We start from the raw sequence: 20,124 nt of genomic DNA on the forward strand, positions 1-20,124 counted from the left end.
CAGTTCCTAATATCAACATTTGCACGGAACAATGTTGTAACTTCAAATGTGTTTACTGTGCAACAGATCAATCCTTATGTGGACAAACCATGCCTCAACTCAGTAACCTTAGCTCTGCAGAGTTTAGTGTGTTGTGAATGTATTAAAATAGAAATGTTGTACAAAAATACTTACCAACATTGAAGTACATTGGGTTTGGCACATTCAACGGACACAGACCCATGGCGGTCGCTTTGGGTCTGGCTGCTGGGATGAGCATCTTCAGTGAGTGGAGCTGCGGTTTCAAATACTTTTTTAAGAAGTGGGGAAAACCACTCTATCAACTCATCAGAGAAAACCATCTTTTTAAAGGGGATAATTTTTAGGGGATAATAAAATAATCTGTTCATTAATTTTAGTTCAAACATGGTCACAGCTGCATTGACCTAATTTCAAAAATTTAAAAGCACTTTCGACGTTGGTTTCTAAAAGACCCTTTGGCTCAGTAGAAATGTTTCAATAATATAAAACATGTTTTGACCTAAGTTGAAATTGTCAGATAACATGTTAATGAGAGCAGTTATAAAAAATATAATATTGTAAAGTCTGAATGTCATAGTGTAGTTGCAAAACTTCTTCTTTTACTGAATATTTCAAGCGTTTGATTTCTATACATGCTTTTTAGATTTATAATTAAAGATAATATTGTAATTTTATCCATAGTAATGTTTAGACAAAGCTATCATCCTATTAAGTTACTTTGTCATAATTTACGACTTTATCTTTTAAGATGAGTTCAGGCTGTTTTTATTTTACATTTAAAGTTATATATTAAAAAACTGTGATCAAAAATAAAAAATGGACAATGGTTATGCAAGTTCAGCTAAAGGTTACAGAGAAGGTATGCCGTTATGTTTAAAATTGCAAAATAATGCTTTAGTAGTGAAAGCAATATTTTTTCAAGCTTTAATATAGTTTCACGGTTTTTAAAACTAATTTTCCAGTAAAGAACAGGAAGTCCCAGCATAGAGACTTATAGAGTGTTGTTATTTGGAGGCAACTGCCTGGCACCTTTTGGAGAGATTTATGAGCATATTTCAGAAGAATTGATCAAATAACTGCTTGCAGCAAAAACATTTATCTAAGCCAGGGTCCTCCAAGGGTTTGTGAGGAACAGGTCAGAGGTGGTTGGATGGATTTTGCAATTATTGTGATTTGATCCCTAAAGTAAATAGAGGAGCAAAAATATATCAGGAAAACATGAACTTTAATGTCCAGTTAAATAAATAAATGCACCAATGTAACACTAATGTATTTATCTATCTAATACACAGTTTAGATATTAAAAATGCACCATTAAATAATTAAATGTCTGATTAAAAAATGAAAAATCCATTTTCGATTATTAATTATATGTATGCACATAAACTACAAAAGAATTCAACTGTGATCTCTGCCGGTTTGTTTTATTCGAGAGGGAATGTTTCTCAGAAAGTGAACAAAAAGTAAGAAAGCTTCTTTATGTATTAACAAAATTTATTCAACAAGGTTAAAGCACAGATTACTGAGGCAGACTTCACCTTCTTTGTTTTAGGCCTGCATTCTGACCATAGCTTTGGGAACAGCAAAATAGCTCAGAGTTTTTCTCATCTATTTATCACAAATCTACACACCCTCTTAGGATTTGCCCACCAGTGTTTATAGCTGATCTCTCTGAATATACTCACTGACCACAGAGCTCCCAAATAAGGTAAAAACAGGACCTCAAAGGTCATCTTAGCCTTGAAACATGCATTGTCCTTCTAGCTGACTTATACAGAAAGTGATCAGCCATACAATTGAACAGTTGCTTAAAAAAATAATAATAATAATAAAAAGAAATGAACCTTCAAAAGAACTGAGTATTGATAAAATTGCGAATATTAAGGTAAGAAATATGTCTCTGTCTTGAGCAGCTGTGTTTATCAGAAGTGACACCCTTTTTTTGTTGGACTCATGAGTCAGCAATAACCCCTCTCATCTCCAGCACCACATAGCAAATATACTGACCTCAAGCATGAAGGAAAATTCCATATTTTCTTATCCTGTTGCACATGAACATATTTCAAATATAACCTTACTAAGAACCCAACCATTTACCAAGAATGTTGTAACATCAGCGTTTTTTTTTAGAACAAAACAACCTCCAATTTCACATACTGAGGGACTAAAAAAACCCCAGATCTAAATAAAGTGCTTGTATTTTGCATGAATGTAGTTTATATCTATAAATATTTGTCTGTCTTAAACTAAGGACCACAATGTTGGATCTAACAGATATTCCTGTAAGCCTCAGTTACATACTTAGAGAAACGTTGTGACTCAAAGGAAGTCAGTGGTAATGTCAAGTAGATTCACAGTTACTCAGAATCATAAAAAAGGAAGACTGATATCAGTGTGCAAACAGGTTAGACCCAAGTAACTTATTTATCACACTTCCTCTAGTATATTGTTGGTGTTAAAGAGATCAAATTTACTCTATATCCCTAAAAAAGGATAGGTTAATACATTTGTATTCACTCGGTCAGTTATTAGCTTTAATGTAACATAGAACATAGTGGTTGACCTGAGAAGGTGTTTAGAACAAACAATATTATTTTAAAAATTTAAAGGACGTACAGTTTAGTAGCGTTTCAAACAGTTATTATTTGGCTAAGAGGGTAATCTGCCAATTATTTATTCATCCATCCATTAATCCATCCATCTTCTCCCACAGTAGGGCTGGTGCCTATCTCTGGCAGTCTTTGAAAGAAAGGCACGTTACACCTTTTGCCAGTCTGTTGTAGATTATTTATTCATTTAATCAGTTAGAATTGCATCAAGGTAGTTTTGAAGTTTGAATTTTTGAAAATATCATATATATATATATATATATATATTCTTAAATAGTTCTTATTCTTCATCACAGAGCTCTTGATGGACTTTTAAAATTTAAACTGAGAACTTTTCTCTTAAGGCTCACATGGCTCACATCACCTTTCTTAGATGTACCTCATACAAATAAACATGTTTTTTAAATGCATACATTTTCCTCCTGGTTCTTTCCAAACAGAAAGAATTTGTAACTTAAAAAGGAAAGCATAAATGTGGGTGGTGACTGCCTCTGCTCTGCGTTGGTCTTTACCAGATGTTTATTTTGGCAATAGATATCGTTAACGTAACTGAATAAAGCTGCTCCCCCTAACCATGAACACTGGTCCCTTTCTGATCAAGATCGAGCCCTGCCCATAAGCCTGAATGTTACTTCCTCTCTTCTAATCTGTGTAAGGCTGGATGAAACTGTTTCTTTTTTTACTGTTTACCAACACTTGACGTAAAGCTTAACTTTACATATGTTCTTGTCATGTTATGTACAATATAGGGCTCGATTTCAGTTGGTGGTTGTCCATCTATGAACATTTGAACTTCTTTTTCAAAACCATGTTTAATAAGGAAAGGAATGCAATCAGTTATAGATATTAGGACCATAGGTAGAAGTTCCAAGGTCAGGCTACACATTATTGTGGACATGGTGGCATGGACTAAGCCTTGAATGCACAGCTGTAAATCAAATAATTTCAAGGAAGTTGGTGGAACCACATGATTTGGGCAATGCAAATCAGTTTAATGTATCTATATTGTGCAATTCACAACATGTGTAATCTCAAGGCACTCTCACGGAGACAATTTAATGTATTTATACAGACAGATTGGTAATAAGCTTCCTATCTAAAGAAAACCAGCTCATTGCATCAAATTAATGGCTGTTTCTCAATATGTGTAATAGTGCATTATCATGTGCTCATGTGCTTGTGAAACGTCAACAGCCTCAGCCCAAGCACTGTTCCAATTCACAAGAACACAAGACCAGGAACGGACAAAGTCCCCTGATGTTGCCCCAGCATGTTGTTCTCTGTCCCAGCATGCATCACGGCAGCAGCAGCTTCCTGTAGAGCGCTCACAGGGCTCAGACTACTAATTTAAAAAGTTCACTTTTCTCCTGCAGTTCTTCTACAAAAGTACATCTCCAAACTAGCTTTGAATGTGGTGAAGTGGTTAGGTTGGTTCTTCCTGAAGTCAACAATGATGTACTTCGTCTTCTCCACGTTCAGGATCAGGCTGTTGTCTCTATACCAGCCCACCAGCTGCTCCACTTTCTCTCTATAGTCCTGGTCATTGTCGTCTCTGCTGAGTAGTGTCGTCTGCAAACTTCACAATGTGATTAGTGGTGAACCTGGGGCCACAGTTGTGTGTCATCTGAGCGAACAGCAGGGGGCTCAGAATGCAGGCAGATGACTAAGTTTTTTGGTTGAGGGATTGGTTTGATGAGGTAACTCTTTTGAATGGCTGCATTCCGATATCCAGAGCAGTGTCCCACAGAACAGATCACCACTTGCATGCGTTTCCCTGCTGCACAAACTGAGGTTCTGTCCTTCACACGTTAGGCAGGTTGGATCTATCTCTGTGGTGCAACAAGGCATTTGACGACACGGGTTTGCGGTGGTTAGGGCCGTTGCCTCACAACAAAAGGTTGTAGGTTCAAGTCTATGGTTCGAGTTTTCTGAGGTTTTCTCCAGGTAATCAGGTTTCCTCCAATGCTAAATGCTGGTCAGGTTGGCCATCCGTAATGGACTGCTCAGTCTGAGCGGCACAGGGTAATCCTCCATCTCTTCTATGAAATTTTGTTTAACTATAAAGTTGGGTAATGGGCAGTTAGCCTTGCTGCTTCATACAGATGCATGGTTTGTTGCTCCTTTGTCCTCTTCTGTCTTCTGTGATGAGACTAAGCCCTGTCTTTTCTCCTCAATACTCTTCTGCTCAGTGAGGAGATACCTTTTCTCCTGAATTCCCTAAACCATACCTAACTGCTGGCGACATGTAAGGCATATATCTTGTGGTTACACAGAATGAAGCAAATATTAAGTATTCCAAGTTTCAATCATTGCATCCATACACATTTTACAGATACACCACAGTTCATTCTAGTTTGATTAATTTGTCACTGTCTTCGCATATTAAAAGTGTAATCCATTTATTTCCTTTATCAGTATGAAAAAGATTTTATTGGCTTTTTTGTCCTTTATAAAACAATAAAGTGGCGAGGTGTTAATTAATAGTGTGTTGTTTTTTTTTTATGAATGTTCATAGCTTCTTTCGTATGAGCAGAGAAGATTAACATGTTCCTTTTTTAAATTACTACAGCTGTGGGATGCAAATATTTATTTTTCCTCATTACCCTTTTTTGCAGGCAGGTCAGGGCGTTCCTTTAACCAAGATCTTAACCCCCTCTGACTAACTGCTTCCCTTTTTCTAACCTCAACTCAGTTTCCGATTAATCATCTAAAGTTTGACTAACCACTTACTGTACTGCTTCCTTACCTGCTCAGAGTTTCAGATGAATCATCCAGTGTTTATAGATGCCTGCCCAAATCTTCTTCTCAGGTAAGCTTTTCTAATTCTGATTAAAACAACTGATACATTTGATCAATTGTCGTATACATTCATGATAAAAAAGGAATGCATTAAATTTGATCGCATAAGCTCTTAATATATATTTGGGAAATGTTTAATATTTCCAAAGCTTCTGGAAGAGAAAAGAGGGAGATAATTAGTTATTGTGTTAACTCTTTCTTTACTTTTTAAATCTATGAAGTATAGATGGAGGAACTTCATTTCAAGAATTTATGTAATTAATTGTGTGATATGAAACATGATGAAGTAGACTACTGGTAACTTGACAGGTTGCAAGGTGCCGTTTTTGATGTGAATATCAGCGTGCAAGTTTTTGTCATGATCTTGGGACTGCTGACTGGCTTAACTGCTCATTTCATTCACCTCTCCAATTCTGCCCGGTTTCTCCTTACCTCTCATCTGATCCACTTGCCTCTATTTAAGCTGCTTGCATCCAGTCATCAGTGCCAGATTATTTCTCTCTGGACTGAGGTGAGAGTGTTTTTAGCATACCTTAGTGTTTATGAATTCCTGGTCTGCCTCTCAACCACTGGGCCTGCCTGTTCCTGTTCTGATCTGTTTGCCTGACCTGGCTTCGGACTCCTGGACCTCTGAGCCTGCCTGTTCCTGTTCTGATCTCTTTGTCTGACCTGTCTTTGAACTCCTGCTTGTTCTCTGTTCAACAAGGAATTCAGATTGGTTACCTGGAGATGATGGTGTATAAAGGGACGTTCTGACTGCTGCTTTACCTGGATTTGATTTTCTGTTCATCCCAAATAGCCTCACCTCTGCATCTTTGTACCTGTCTCAGTTTGAAATTGCTATAAGGGGTTTGTAGCGGTCAGCTTCCTTTTTAGTTTTCATTCCAGTTTTGCCCTGTTCTTGGATAAGGATCAGAATAGTCTGGTCAGATAATTCTGTTTTTTTGTTTTGGCAACAAGTCACTCTAAATTACAAAACTCATTTCTCTTTTCAATAAAATATAAAAAATTGTAAATAAATCATCTAAACTGCTCATTCTTGTTCTGTGGCTGCTTTAGATCCTGAAGAAGAGGAATTATCTTCAAGCTGTGGTCTTCATGCTGGACTTAATTTTTAATAGCATAGGTGCTATGACCCCTACCCGGGTCATAAAAATGATTACAGGTTCACATGTCAAATCCTTAGTTAAGGTTGGAAATGATTTTGATTTTATATGGAAAGGCACGTTTCTGGAAAAAACTCCTACATATCTCTGAGCAAATTCTCCTGGGTCATGGCAACCAAAATAGACTTAGAGGCTTCTGTAAAAACATTGCAATTCCATATTTGTCCAAAGTTTTTCAGAAACTCTACATCGGTAAAAGCAAACTGACAACTACATAAACACATGGCACAGAAAGCAGCTCTGGGTAAAACTCACCTTCACATTTGCATGTTAAGAATAAACTACAGACCTTTGACAATCAAGATGGTCAGCTCTTGGACAGAGAGGGACGATGTTTTGAAACAGGTGGAGGAAGAAATATTTGTTAAAAGAAAATAGACATTACAAAACAGGGGGAGGATTTTGATTTTAGCTTCCAATCACATACAAGATGTTTTGGAACTCATTCTAAAGCAATTAAACAGGGAGTGTTATCATTATTCAATACTCATACAAAACAGCAGACTCCAACAACTCAGGAGAAGGTTGGTCACTTATTTGCATCTGAATCAGAATTTGCTTAATAGGAGGAGCCTCCAAATGTCAAAACAACAGCGCTCTAAATATGTCCGTGTGTGTTTGCTGGCAGAATCGACAAAGACTCCATGTCAGGTGTTGAAGCATTTTCAGAAAAACTGGAGTTGCTAAAGAGATTTCACAGCACTGTAAACATGCACAATGGAAAATGGCAACCATGATAAACCAAGAGGGAAAAAATGCGACAACAGAGAAAAGACAACAAAAAATACATTAACTAGAAACCAATAGAAAGACCAAATAGACACTGTTAGAGGAGGCTTCCAATAGCCTGACAGCAACACTGAACCAGATGTTTAACTTTTTAGCTGGAATGCAAACTGTCTTCAATACTTAAGAATAGCGTCCTTAATTCTTCAATCATCTGGATTAAGGACTATTAGTAGTAGTTTCAAGACCAGCAACAGAAAATTTATTTATTTAGATTATTAAAAGTTTAGTTATTGAGAAACTTTGTTGAATTTGTGTGGTTTAGAGTTTCTAAAGACATGTTGCTTATTGAATAAAAACATTATTTACTGTAGGGAAGTTAAAAGGGCGGGAAATATGCAGTAAACAGGCATTTATTCTTATATTTTAACCAGATTTGTAACCTCATAAGGAGGTTATGGTACTTTCCCTAGGAATTCTAACACCCTCTCATTAGTTGCTTCCAGGTTGGAGCTCACAGGTGATGGTCTCTTTGATCCAGAGCTCCAGTATGTTTGATTTGGCTCCCATGTAACAGCACCTGGCCAACAAGGCAAGTTGTAAGGCTTCTTTACAATCTTCGCTCCAACCAACTGGAATAAATACTCCAAATGTACTATTGTAAGAAGAATAAAGACTGTACCTCCCACCAGACAACCGATTCTGTTAAAAATTATGGTTTTATTTCAAAAATTTGTTCAAGTTTTTTTTGTTTAAACACGTTTTATGAATGCAGGTGGCTGAGCTGGTAGAGCTACAGGTAAATCACCTGCTAAAAGACCACAGAAGTTCAGTGCTACACACCTGGAATACATATTTATTCCTGGGATAACTTGTACAAATACACAAGTTATTTTGTGGCCACCTCTTGCTATAAAAGCAAAGGGAACCCTTTCAACTTTTTCTTCTCTTGTTTCTGCCTCATTTGGTCCACAAAATTATTTTAAAATAGTTGTTCCTCTTTAAAACCAGACAGTGTGTCCTTTCATTACTCTGAAAATAGGAACTGATTCGGCCATATAACCGTCTCTTTACCCTAAATTGCTTATGTTTGTTAGTCAGGAAAAGGGGATTGTCAAAAGTCTTGAAATCAATCTCACTGAGACCCACTGAGCACAGCTGACTCTGAGTTTGGAATCCAGTCTGTTTTCCTTCCCTGGTTTTCCTGATGAATGGGGCTCTTTCAGTTCACAGTCCTCTGTATACTCTCCTTTAGTTTGACCGAAGGTCTTACCACCTTAGCTTGGCAGCCTGTCCTCTGCCCAGCGACCTTTATTTTCTCCCCAAACTAATCAGAGAATTAGGGGTTACATTTTTTATCCAAACACACCTGGAAGAAAGGAGACCAGCCTTAAGCTTTTTTGATTGGTTGTTTATTGTTTGACTGTGATTATGGGAAACAGGTTCTTCATTTAAAGAACAGGAAAGCTTAATAAAACCTACGGACTTCCCTCAGCAAAAAGCACGCATATATAACAAAAATAGTAAGCATGCTCTTAGCTTGCAGAATCATATTGCTTTATGTTTGATCTTGAGCATAATCATAACCATATATATGGACACACTTCACATTTTCTGATAAAAATATACGCTTATGTGGCATGAGCTGTGTAACATCCATTCTACAGTTTGTGGACCTATAGTTACCAAAATGCAATGACAAAGAAGCTGGTATAAGTTTTGTCTATTTAGAAGCAAGCTAATCATGTTCTTTAAGGTAAACATCTCTTTTTTTCTCCAGTTTAAAATGCAAAATGAATGGAGTACTGAATTGTTCCAAAAAGTAAAAAAAAAAAAACAATCCACTGGACTTAGTTTCCAAGTTTGAAGACGTTTCGCTTCTCATAAAGGAAGATTTTTCAATTCAAAATGTCAGAAATAGCCTTGAGTTCGAGGCTTTATAGAGGCCTTGTTTTGGCCTAGAAAACATGCAAACTGAACGTTATGAACGGGTCCATCCCTTAGTAATGGGGGCTGTTTGGTTTTTTGTTAGCCTGTAATACCCGGAACCTGTCTATGTCTCTGAAAGGGGGGGTCATTAAAGGGAATTGTTGGCCTGGCTGAACAGCGAGGTGCTCTGTTCCACTGTAATGAGGTGTGGGGGTGCGATGACAGCAGGAAGGAATCAGTCAAAGAGTCATTGAATTGTAAGTTTTTGAAAGCTGACATCTGAGTCCATCGCCTCTGTTTAAGGTTGTTTTTTTCTGTTAAAGGTTGGTTTCCTTCACACTCCTCTCAAACCACCTATCATCTTTGTCCAAAATGTGAAAATTCTGGGCCTTTAATAAACAATCAGTTGTTCTAACACACAATCTACAGTCCTTGTCAAATCAGTTCAATAATAAAATAATTAATACATTTCAATTTTTCTTGAACGAGCATGTCCAATGAATCGTCAGTGTCTTTTTATAAAAAGTTTGACAAAATATCCTATTTCAGCACATGAAAGACCAGGTGGATAAAATATATGACCCAACAGGAAGAAAACAATTGAGCAACTTAAATTATTTACTAGTCTTGATAGTATACTGTAGGCTTCCACAGTAGAAAACTAAAAGTTTACAGCTGAAGATCCCCTGATGCTCCTTCTTTTTTGTGTGTTCTGATTATACAGGCTCATTCTGATCAAAGCAGACAGGATAAGTTGTCTCTTATTCATAAATCCAAATCCTAATCCTTTTTTTTCCTTATTGTGGGGCAGCCAGGACACCATTGTTTGCGCATTTCCATGGAGGGTCCGCCAAATTAAGGGCCATCCCAAACCATGTAGTGGGTAGTTAGTGAGTCTGTATGAATGCTGGCTCACTGGAATACGTGGATTCAAATGTAAGTTCAGAAAATCACAAGTTAGGAAGAAGAAAAAAAGATGTCATTACATATAAAAGGAAAGCTCCTCTTTCAAATAGTTTTATTTTACCATATTAATCTTTTTAAAGAAAGGGACAAATATATAAAACTGTAACCGGAGCGTTTAACAATAGTAATTTCCCTCTGGGATTATTAAAGTATTTCTGATTCTGATAGCCACAGAGCTGCAGCCCCATGGCGTCAGTGTGTTACCATAGAAACGGATGCTTTCCTTTGCCCCTGTACCTCCCTACCTTCAATCAAGGTGCTTTCCATAGCTGGTAGTGTGACTTCGTTGGGGAGACACTTACTTAGTGCTTAGGGGTCTTTCTTTCTTTCTTTGCTTCGCTTCGCTTCGTTGTGTTGTAAGAAACCGGGAGGCAATGCAGCGACACTATAATAAACTACATCTCCCATGATGCACCACAGCAGTGAGAGGAAATACATCCGGCAGCAGAGTTCACCATGTGGAGTTTAGTTTAAACAATTCCGTACAGCATGTGGCTAGATTTGATAACAAAATCCTTCTCTCTGTAGTTTTATTTTTTTCTGTTTGATTATTTTTCTCCGCTTGAAACATGTCTGTGAACGCATCACAGCTGGATCTGACCCAGCTGATCTACCGCCATTTGAAGGAGCATGGTTTCATTTCAGCCGCTGAGGAGCTGCACAGGCACAGCCCACAGGTTTACACTGTTCACACATTTACAAAACACACACACTGCCGCATAGGTGACAAGATTGCAGCATTTCAGTTTACCAAAATGTACCAAACTCCTCACATCGCCAATCAGGCATAATTTATCTAATTTATATTAGTGAGAGTTTTCTATTTCTCTCATTCACCTAAGTAAAATCGATATACAGAGAAAGTGAAAAGTTAGAAAACCAAAACTGACAGAAAGTGAGGCCTACTGAAATGGGTTGATGGTTATTACAATGTTTTTACTAATATGCATTTTTTTTACTGTTGAAGTTAGAAAAGCAACTCAGTTCATCTATTACTATATTCATTAATAACTATGTTATGATCACACCCAAGTTTTATCTAAAGCCTCTGAAAGATATGGCACCAGAGTTTAATTGAAGAAAGTAAATTCAAAAATGCTCTATTAATCCCAAAGGGATATTAAATAAAATTCAGTTTTAGTATAAATTATTAATTATTTAATTCTTTATTCATTAATTGTGTATCTATAGTATAGATTGGGTTTCATTGTTAATATTGGATATTTTTTTGAATCATTTTTATTTGTAAATATCACACTGATATAGCAACATTGGGAAATTTGATCTATAGTTGACTTGCAGTCAACAGTGACCTTAAACTTGAATTTGCAGGTAGATAAGTTAAACGACAGGATCTTTGATACCGGTTATCAGTCACCTGCTTGCTCAGAATAAGAGCTGGGGATTTTAAAGTTGCTTTTGTATCAAAATAACTCCCCATGAACTTAAGAGGCCAATGTTTTCTGTCAGTATTACCCTAAAATCATATGATTTATGTTAATAAATTATGTTTCCTAGATCCAAACCCAAGAAACCCAAAAAAAGTTCATCCTAAACAGGTAAAATGCAGTGAGAATTCTAAAACTTTCTAAATTAAAATTCAGGTCCTATGGAATATAACGTTTCTTAATGGGGACATTTTGAAACACGATGACTTAAAAGTATTCTTAAAAATAATTATAAAAACTTCAGCTCTAGGAATCCAACTTAATCCAATAACACCTTGCTGTAACATGTATATTGGTTTCAAGCTGTGGGAGAAAGTAGAGCCCAGAAAAGGTTTCATATACTTTGATTTCAATCATTTGTTCAGATACACTATATTGCCAAAAGTATTTGCTCACCCATCCAAATTATTGGAATCAGGTGTTCCAATCACTTCCATGGCCACAGGTGTATAAATTCAAGCACCTAGGCATGCAGACTGTTTTTACAAACATTTGTGAAAGAATGGGTCGCTCTCAGGAGCTCAGTGAATTCCAGCGTGGAACTGTGATAGGATGCCACCTGTGCAACAAATCCAGTCGTGAAATTTCCTCGCTCCTAAATATTCCACAGTCAACTGTCAGCTGTATTATAAGAAAATGGAAGTGTTTGGGAACGACAGCAACTCAGCCACGAAGAGGTAGGCCACGTAAACTGACGGAGCGGGGTCAGCGGATGCTGACGCGCATAGTGCGAAGAGGTCGCCAACTTTCTGCAGAGTCAATCACTACAGACCTCCAAACTTCATGTGGCCTTCAGATTAGCTCAAGAACAGTGCGCAGAGAGCTTCATGGAATGGGTTTCCATGGTCGAGCAGCTGCATCCAAGCCATACATCACCAAGTGCAATGCAAAGCGTCGGATGCGGTGGTGTAAAGCACGCCGCCACTGGACTCTAGAGCAGTGGAGACGCGTTCTCTGGAGTGACGAATCGCGCTTCTCCATCTGGCAATCTGATGGACGGGTCTGGGTTTGGCGGTTGCCAGGAGAACGGTACTTGTCTGACTGCATTGTGCCAAGTGTAAAGTTTGGTGGAGGGGGGATTATGGTGTGAGGTTGTTTTTCAGGAGCTGGGCTTGGCCCCTTAGTTCCAGTGAAAGGAACTCTGAATGCTTCAGCATACCAAGACATTTTGGACAATTCCATGCTCCCAACTTTGTGGGAACAGTTTGGAGCTGGCCCCTTCCTCTTCCAACATGACTGTGCACCAGTGCACAAAGCAAGGTCCATAAAGACATGGATAACAGAGTCTGGTGTGGATGAACTTGACTGGCCTGCACAGAGTCCTGACCTCAACCCGATAGAACACCTTTGGGATGAATTAGAGCGGAGACTGAGAGCCAGGCCTTCTCGTCCAACATCAGTGTGCGACCTCACAAATGCGCTTCTGGAAGAATGGTCAAAAATTCCCATAAACACACTCCTAAACCTTGTGGACAGCCTTCCCAGAAGAGTTGAAGCTGTTCTAGCTGCAAAGGGTGGACCGACGTCATATTGAACCCTATGGATTAGGAACGGGATGTCACTTAAGCTCATATGTGAGTCAAGGCAGGTGAGCAAATACTTTTGGCAATATAGTGTATATACTGTCTGGATTACCTCACGCTAATGGTAGTTAGCAGTATACATGTTAAAGATGTGATGTACATGAGGTTATTTACCTACAGCACTGAACCAAACCCTCTGGGAATTACAATAAATTGTTTTTTAGGAAGCTGAACACGTTGAAAACAACAAGGGTGCAGTTTTATAACGGGAAGCTATGAAGACTGTTTTAAACAATGCAATGTAAATCAATCTGTGTTGTAGCGGGATAAACCTGTAAACACTTCTGACCCTTTGTTTATTAAATTAATTTGATTATTAAACTGTTAACTTATCAACAAGTTCAAACAAGTAGCTTTTTTTACATCTCCGAACTTTTCCTCAAACTGCTTTACATAAAATATTACTTTCTTTATCCAATATTAGAAAATAACTAAGGGAAACGGGCCTATTTGTCAATCAATAATCATAACCTAGTAAAAATGGGAAGGCTTTAACTATTTTATTGGCTTTTCGATTAAAAATTTCCGGTACTGTTTTTGTTTGATTGGAGCAATTGTCTCTTTGCTGTTTTGTTTTTTTTTTTTTTTTTTGCATTTTTTCTAAATTATTACTTCCTTTGCCTCAATGATCAGATTCCAATATGAAATGATGCTGTTACAGCTACAAACTGATTTTAGGTCTTTAGGTGGCTCTGTAATAGTGAATCCACTAAATGTGCAGAATCAACATCAGTTAGGATGCTCATGTCATGATAACATATTTGTCAGTCATATGAACTGCTACTGGTTCTGTATTGTCTCAGTTTTTTAACCCATTAAATAAACAAACATTAAATTAAAGAGCTGGTTTGTTTATTCAAAATTAAACAAGAAAGAACATGAGGAGTTTCGAACTTTATCAGAACGAATTAATTAATCTGCCCTTTTCTGCAAATTTATAACGTTAGAATGTGAAAAAGATTCATTAAAATGATATCAGGTTTTAAATACTGTATAATCTCTGCTCCATTTAAAATCTGTTTTATATTCTTTGATGTCCTGCAGGAGGAGACAAATCCAACCGTTTCTTTATTGGACATCTACAATTCATGGTTAAAGTTAGTATTTTTATTAAATAAATATATTAATGATTTTTTTTTTTTTTTTTTTTTATAACATGGACACAAATGATTGTTTTTACTCCTGACAGGAAAGGCTGTCCTAACTCAGCCAAAGGTTCCAAATCAGGAAAAAGAAAGACCCCCTCTGAAGGTACAGCTTTTATTTTCTCAAAGGTATTACAATTTTTGAAATGAGCAAGTATCTTAGATAACTTTTATTTCCTATCCCTTTGAAAATATTTTATCATAACAGCCAAGTCAGCCACAGCAAGAAAGAAAACAGAAAAAACTGTTAAAAACCCAGCTTCACCAAAGAAGGTAAACTTTTCATCATCTTCCATTTCTTTCTGGGACTTTATCTGAATGTTTCCGATCATCGTTATTTGTCTCTTTTCTTAAAGTCTGTTGCAGCAAAAAGAAAAACAACTGAAAAGTCAAGTCAAGGTGATGTTAAAGCAAAGAAATCTAAGCTTAATGCGTCAGAGAAAGCTGCTGCTGAGGGGAATGGATCGGACTCTGACAGCAGTCTGGACGTAGAGAAGTGGAAGAAGCTGCTGGACCAGCTGACAGGTGGGAAAGAGTTCGTAAAGTTTATTAGGTTTTATGCAAAAAGTATATTCAAATCTCACTGCAGTCTTAACAAAACTACATCTATAAACTATAAATAGTTACAACTATAAACTTCAATGTACCACAATTGAGGAATAAAAAGGACTTTTTTTTTTTTTTTTACAAGAACTGTTAAGGTTGTGGCATTTAATAATAATCAGCCTTGCTGAGTCAATAATTGCTGTAGTTACACTGCAGAATGTTTCTACCATCTTTGCACATCTGGAGAGTGGATTTGTGGTCTGATGGGATAGATGGTTTGAGGGAACATCTGTTTTCAAGTCTTCCAGCAGATAAAATTTAGTTCTGAACACATAAATGGGCTGTACTCTGAGGCATTTCGTTGTGCTGCAGCTCTGGCTGCATGCTAACAGTTTTTACCCTCCTAGAAGCGATTTGGTATTTTTTTTCTAGCATTTCCTGATGTTCAGCTCCATTCTTTCTTTCCATCACCTCTGACCAGCTTCTTTATCCCTCATAGATGTAGATTTTTCTTGAGCCTGATTTTGCCATCATCATTCATAATAGTAATATTGTTCTTTTTAGGGTTTTAGTTTTCCTCTCGCCAAAACTACTGTGGAAGCAAATGTGTCTCAATATCCTAATTTAATGGATTAATAGAAATGCTTTTTCATTTTCAAAATAATGATTAATTTCTTGATTAATAGATACAATGAAACATAGATCATCCAAATTGCATTTTCTTTTTAAGACTGCTAATTTTGTGGATTAACTAAAATTATAAATAAAAAAATATTTAACATTTAATTGGTATAAATGTCAAAGAAAAAAATGGACCAAAATTCATTTTGAAATTTACAAACAAAAAAGTAAAAGCTGCATCCTTTCTTTTTAGATTAGCAATAAACCCAAACAGCATTTTCTTTTTTTAAGCCTGTTAATTAAGTTTCTTACGGAGCCCCTAAAGGGACATGGAGGGAAAAAATTTACTTTTGCGAGATCCCGCAAAACTTTTGCGAGATCTCGCAACACTATTGCGGGATCTCTCAAAAGTATTGCAAGATCTCGCAAAAAAATACACTTTTGCGAGATCGCGCAATACTTTTGCGAGATCTTGCAATAGTTTTGCGAGATCTTGCAATAGTTTTGCGAGATCTTTCAATAGTTTTGCGAGATCTTGCAAAAGTTCTTTTTTTCCCCTCCATGTCCCTTTAGGGGCTCCGTGTTTCTTAATCCAAAAGTTAAATAAAACAACATTTTGAATTTATATTTTCAAAATGTCAAATTTGAAAAAGATGCATTAATAAAAAGTGCATTTTCTTTTTCAAGTCAAAGCTGCATTTTTTTTTTATCAAGTGAAGTAGCTCATAGATCATCCAGACTCATTTTCTTCTTCAAGATAGCTAATTGTGAAACAGAGCTACAGAGAAAACTATAAGCAAATTGCTGTTTGGGTTTTCATGCAAATAGTGTTTCATGAGTCAATTTGAATTGGCAATTCCAAGCGGCGCTGGACAGATGGTCAGGTCAGGGGCAAGGCTGTTTATACTACACTATTACACATCTTGGATGTTGGGGGGCAAAAAGGAAGACGGAAGCCCATTAATTTTTCTCCATGTCAGCTTTCCTGCAGGCAGCAATGCGCTCCTTCACACCATCAGACAGTCCTTGTTAGAATTAGCAGTTAAAGGTCATATCTCACTTAAATGATTGGTTTGATCAGATTAGATTAGATCAGAGCTAAACGTTTTTTCTGCTCAGAAATTTTTTTTTTCTAATTTAACATTTCAAAATTTTGGATTGGAAAACAAACTAAGTAGTCCTGAAAAAGAAAATGTAGTTTGGGTTATCTATTACTAATTCTATACACGAGTCAAAAAAAATAATAAAAATAAAAATTGACTTTAAAATGGAAGAAGCATATCTATTATTCCATTTTAGTTAGGAAAAAAAGCAGAGCACCTTTTAGCAAATGTTTGTGTCTCCTACCAGCTAATAGGACTTCTTCTCTCAACATTTTGCTATGAAGGCTAGATTGGTGGAAGTGGATTCCTTATAATTGTCCCGTCAACAAGTTATTTTGTCAGGTCCAAGTAATCTAACTCCCATCGGATCATTGTACCAAGTTTGTTTGCTGTGTCTCTGCAGAGGTCGACATAGCCAAGATGGAGACCATCAATGCTCTTGCCTCCCCTAAACCCCAACCAAAGAAAGCACGAGTCAGGAAACCACGAGCTAAACCCGTACCCAAAGCTGAACCTCCTGTCCAGCAAACAGGGGAGACGAAGGGACAGATGGGAAAGGATGAGAAGGAAGTTGCGACACAGACGCCGCGAAAGGAGAATATGGAAAAGAAGAAGGGACACAAAGAAGAACATACTGCACATGTTGCCACCCCAAGTACAGTGACCCATAGTAAAAAAGTAAAAAATGTAAGGGGGCAGGTTTCATCCACACTTCCAGCTGAAAAACAAAGACCGTTAGACGAAATATTAGTCCCTGAGGGGGAAAAAACAGACGAGGAGGCACCTGAGCCCAAGAGAAAAAAGAAGAAGAAAAAGGAAAAGGAGGGAAATGAGGACAAGACAGACGGGATACTTGATGAGACAAATTGTGATAAAAAAGACGAAGAGATGAAGCCAAAGAACGCAGGTGAAACTACTGAGCTGAAAACAGAGGAAAAAAAGATCCTGACTGAGGAAGGAAAAAACAGTAATAAGAGTGAGAATGTTTCCCAGTTAGTTTTACAGAAAAAGAAATTGAAGAAGAAGGAAAAAGAGAAATCCACAAGAGATGAAAATGTAGATCAAATAGATAAAAAGTCCAAGAAAAAGGAATATGATGGGAATTTAGAACTGCAAGCTGAAGAAATAAATCAAAATACAAATACAGCTGGAAGCGACACAAGATCCGAGCAGGAGGTTCAGGATAAAAAGGCTAAGAAAAAAAAAGAAAAGAAACATAAGGAGGGAAATGTAGAGCATGCACCTCCGGCAGAAGAAAGAAATGTAGAGCTTAATGTTGAAGAAAAAGACAATTTAGAGCAAATTACTAAGAAAAAGAAGGAAAAGAGGAAAACTGCTAATGTAACCGAATTACATGATAATAAAGAAAAAAAGCAAAGGGTGGATGATAATGAAGGGAATTTAGATAAAGTGAATGAGGATATAAAAGCAGAGACAGAGAAAAACTTAGACACAAGTGAAATTCAAAGCGACAAGGAATCGGAGCAGAATGTTCAGAGAAAGAGAAAAAAGAAAAAGAAAGAAAGAACTGATCTGGAAAGAAATGAAGAGCATGTAACTGTCCCAGAGGAAGAAAATAATGAACAAAAAGTTGAAGAAAACAGAAATTCAGAGCAAATTGGTGAGAAAAAGAAAGCAAAGAAGAGAAAAGACTCTGTTGGCTGTAGGGAAATCCCAGAGGAAGGAGTGGGAGAGCAAAAAAACAAAAAAAAGAAGGCCGATAAAGAACATTCACAGCAGACGGTTCAAGAAGAGAAGACAGAGGATGAAGTTGGGCTTACTGACAATAAATCTACATCGGAAACTGGTGAGCAGAGCCTGGAAACCACAAGTCATCCAAAAAAGAAGAAAAGTAAGTCAGTGGCTTCATGTAATCACAGCTGTCTGAAGTTTTTCTGAGTTTGCTTACCATTGTGTCATTCTTTCAGAAAAAAGCAAAATAAAATCAGATGAGGTCCCAGAAGACATTGAAAATTCTACACTGGATATCTCAACTTTAGAAACGAACTCGGATGGCGTCCACAAAAAGGTACGTAAACATCCAAGATTAGCTCTTTGATAAAGTCCCAAATGATCAATGTCAGCATCATCAAATCATAACCTTAATTATCTGTGTTTTCTCCTCCACAGAAAAAGAAGTCTAAGAGCAAAGAGTCCTGACAAGAACCAGCTTCACCAGCCTGTAGAAGCTCAGGATGAAGCCACGCATAGTTTCTAACCATGACTACATGGGTAGAAAGTCCCAATGAAAAACTACACAAAAACTGACTTTTTAATTTTGCTGCATGTTTTACTTTAAGAGTATTTTTAAAGACTCTGTAACGCGTTTTTAACATGCTCTGTGGATGAGAATTTTAAGATGTTTTGAATGCATTCTCTGAACCCAGACCTTGGATGGAGTTAAAATTTACTCCAAAGCAAATGGGAGAAATTGCTTGAATATATGGGGGGCTTAAGACCTGTAAATATTTACTTCAATGTGATTTCTATAATATATTTATATATTTTCAAATTATGAAAAAAAAAAAACATTTTTTTAAATTGTCAAAATCAGGTGTTTACTTTTTTTTTTTTAGAAAAAGGTTGATTTATTAAAATTTAGGCTGTATGTGAAAAAGGTGAAAACTTTCCGGGTGGACTGGATGTGGATCGAATGGCTGTAATGGAGAAACAAATGTGTCCCTGTTCACTTTTATTGAACTGTTCATATCCATACCTGTGAATCTACAGAAAATTATATAATTCCATTTTTATTTTTTGCAAGGTATCTAAATGTAATTCACCCCTCAGTCTTTGGGGTGAAGATGAGCTGCATCAAGAAGGAAATTCAACTAAAAACTTTGTCAAGTTTGTACGTAATAATGTTATATTAACTTGCAATGACTTGCTTTGGCAACCTCTGACTGAGGGAAAGGCCAAAAGTGCATAGGTTTTTTTTTTTTTTTTTTAGAATTTTTTAGAACATTTTTTCTACAAAGATACAACATTTCAGTGTAAACATCAGTTTTGTATTAAAGTGTTTTTGTCTTCCTTCTAGTGTTGTTTTCTTTAGAGTACATCCACACTAGATTACTTTGAATTCAAAAACTGTATTAATTTAATTGATGCTCTTAACATAGAAGACATTGCAAAAAATAAGATGTAAACATGCAAGTTTCTTTGGCATGACTTTCTTGTCACAACTTCAGGCTTTTCACAGATTAGATTGGTAAAACACTCAAAATATATTAATATTTTAACCCAGTAGTCTACAAAAAATAAACTTTAAATCTGAGGGCATTTATTTAATGTGTTTATAATATTGGATATTTTTCTTTTGTCAAAATCACCACCTCTTGGTTTGTGATAGTTATTTTAAAGAAAGCGACTTTCAATCATTGTTATAGACTCCATTTGTCATCTGATAACACAAGAAAAATTCTATTAATACATGAATATCTGTTTCTAAGGTAAAAAAGGAGC

At 36.6% G+C, this 20,124-nt stretch overlaps 1 protein-coding gene across 1 annotated transcript; it reads left to right on the forward strand.

The window, feature by feature from the left end:
• Nucleotides 1–10,637: 10,637 nt before the first annotated feature.
• Nucleotides 10,638–19,191, forward strand: LOC119777919 (cylicin-2-like). Its single transcript, XM_038276929.1, has 8 exons — nt 10,638–10,893; nt 14,292–14,344; nt 14,437–14,498; nt 14,601–14,665; nt 14,749–14,917; nt 17,066–18,514; nt 18,591–18,691; nt 18,793–19,191. Exons 1-8 carry the CDS (start codon nt 10,786–10,788, stop codon nt 18,820–18,822), a joined length of 2,037 nt encoding a protein of 678 aa, XP_038132857.1. The 5' UTR covers nt 10,638–10,785; the 3' UTR covers nt 18,823–19,191.
• Nucleotides 19,192–20,124: the final 933 nt, after the last annotated feature.

Source organism: Cyprinodon tularosa, unplaced genomic scaffold (genome assembly GCF_016077235.1).
Source record: "Cyprinodon tularosa strain WSP-4 unplaced genomic scaffold, ASM1607723v1 ctg129, whole genome shotgun sequence".
Lineage (NCBI taxonomy): Eukaryota > Metazoa > Chordata > Actinopteri > Cyprinodontiformes > Cyprinodontidae > Cyprinodon > Cyprinodon tularosa.

Coding starts and splice junctions, on each gene's coding strand:
- LOC119777919 (XM_038276929.1), top strand. CDS start 10,786: ATGTCTGTGAACGCATCACAGCTGGATCTGACCCAGCTGATCTACCGC. Junction 14,345..14,436: donor ATCTACAATTCATGGTTAAA/GTTAGTATTTTT, acceptor TACTCCTGACAG/GAAAGGCTGTCCTAACTCAG. Junction 14,666..14,748: donor ACCCAGCTTCACCAAAGAAG/GTAAACTTTTCA, acceptor CTTTTCTTAAAG/TCTGTTGCAGCAAAAAGAAA.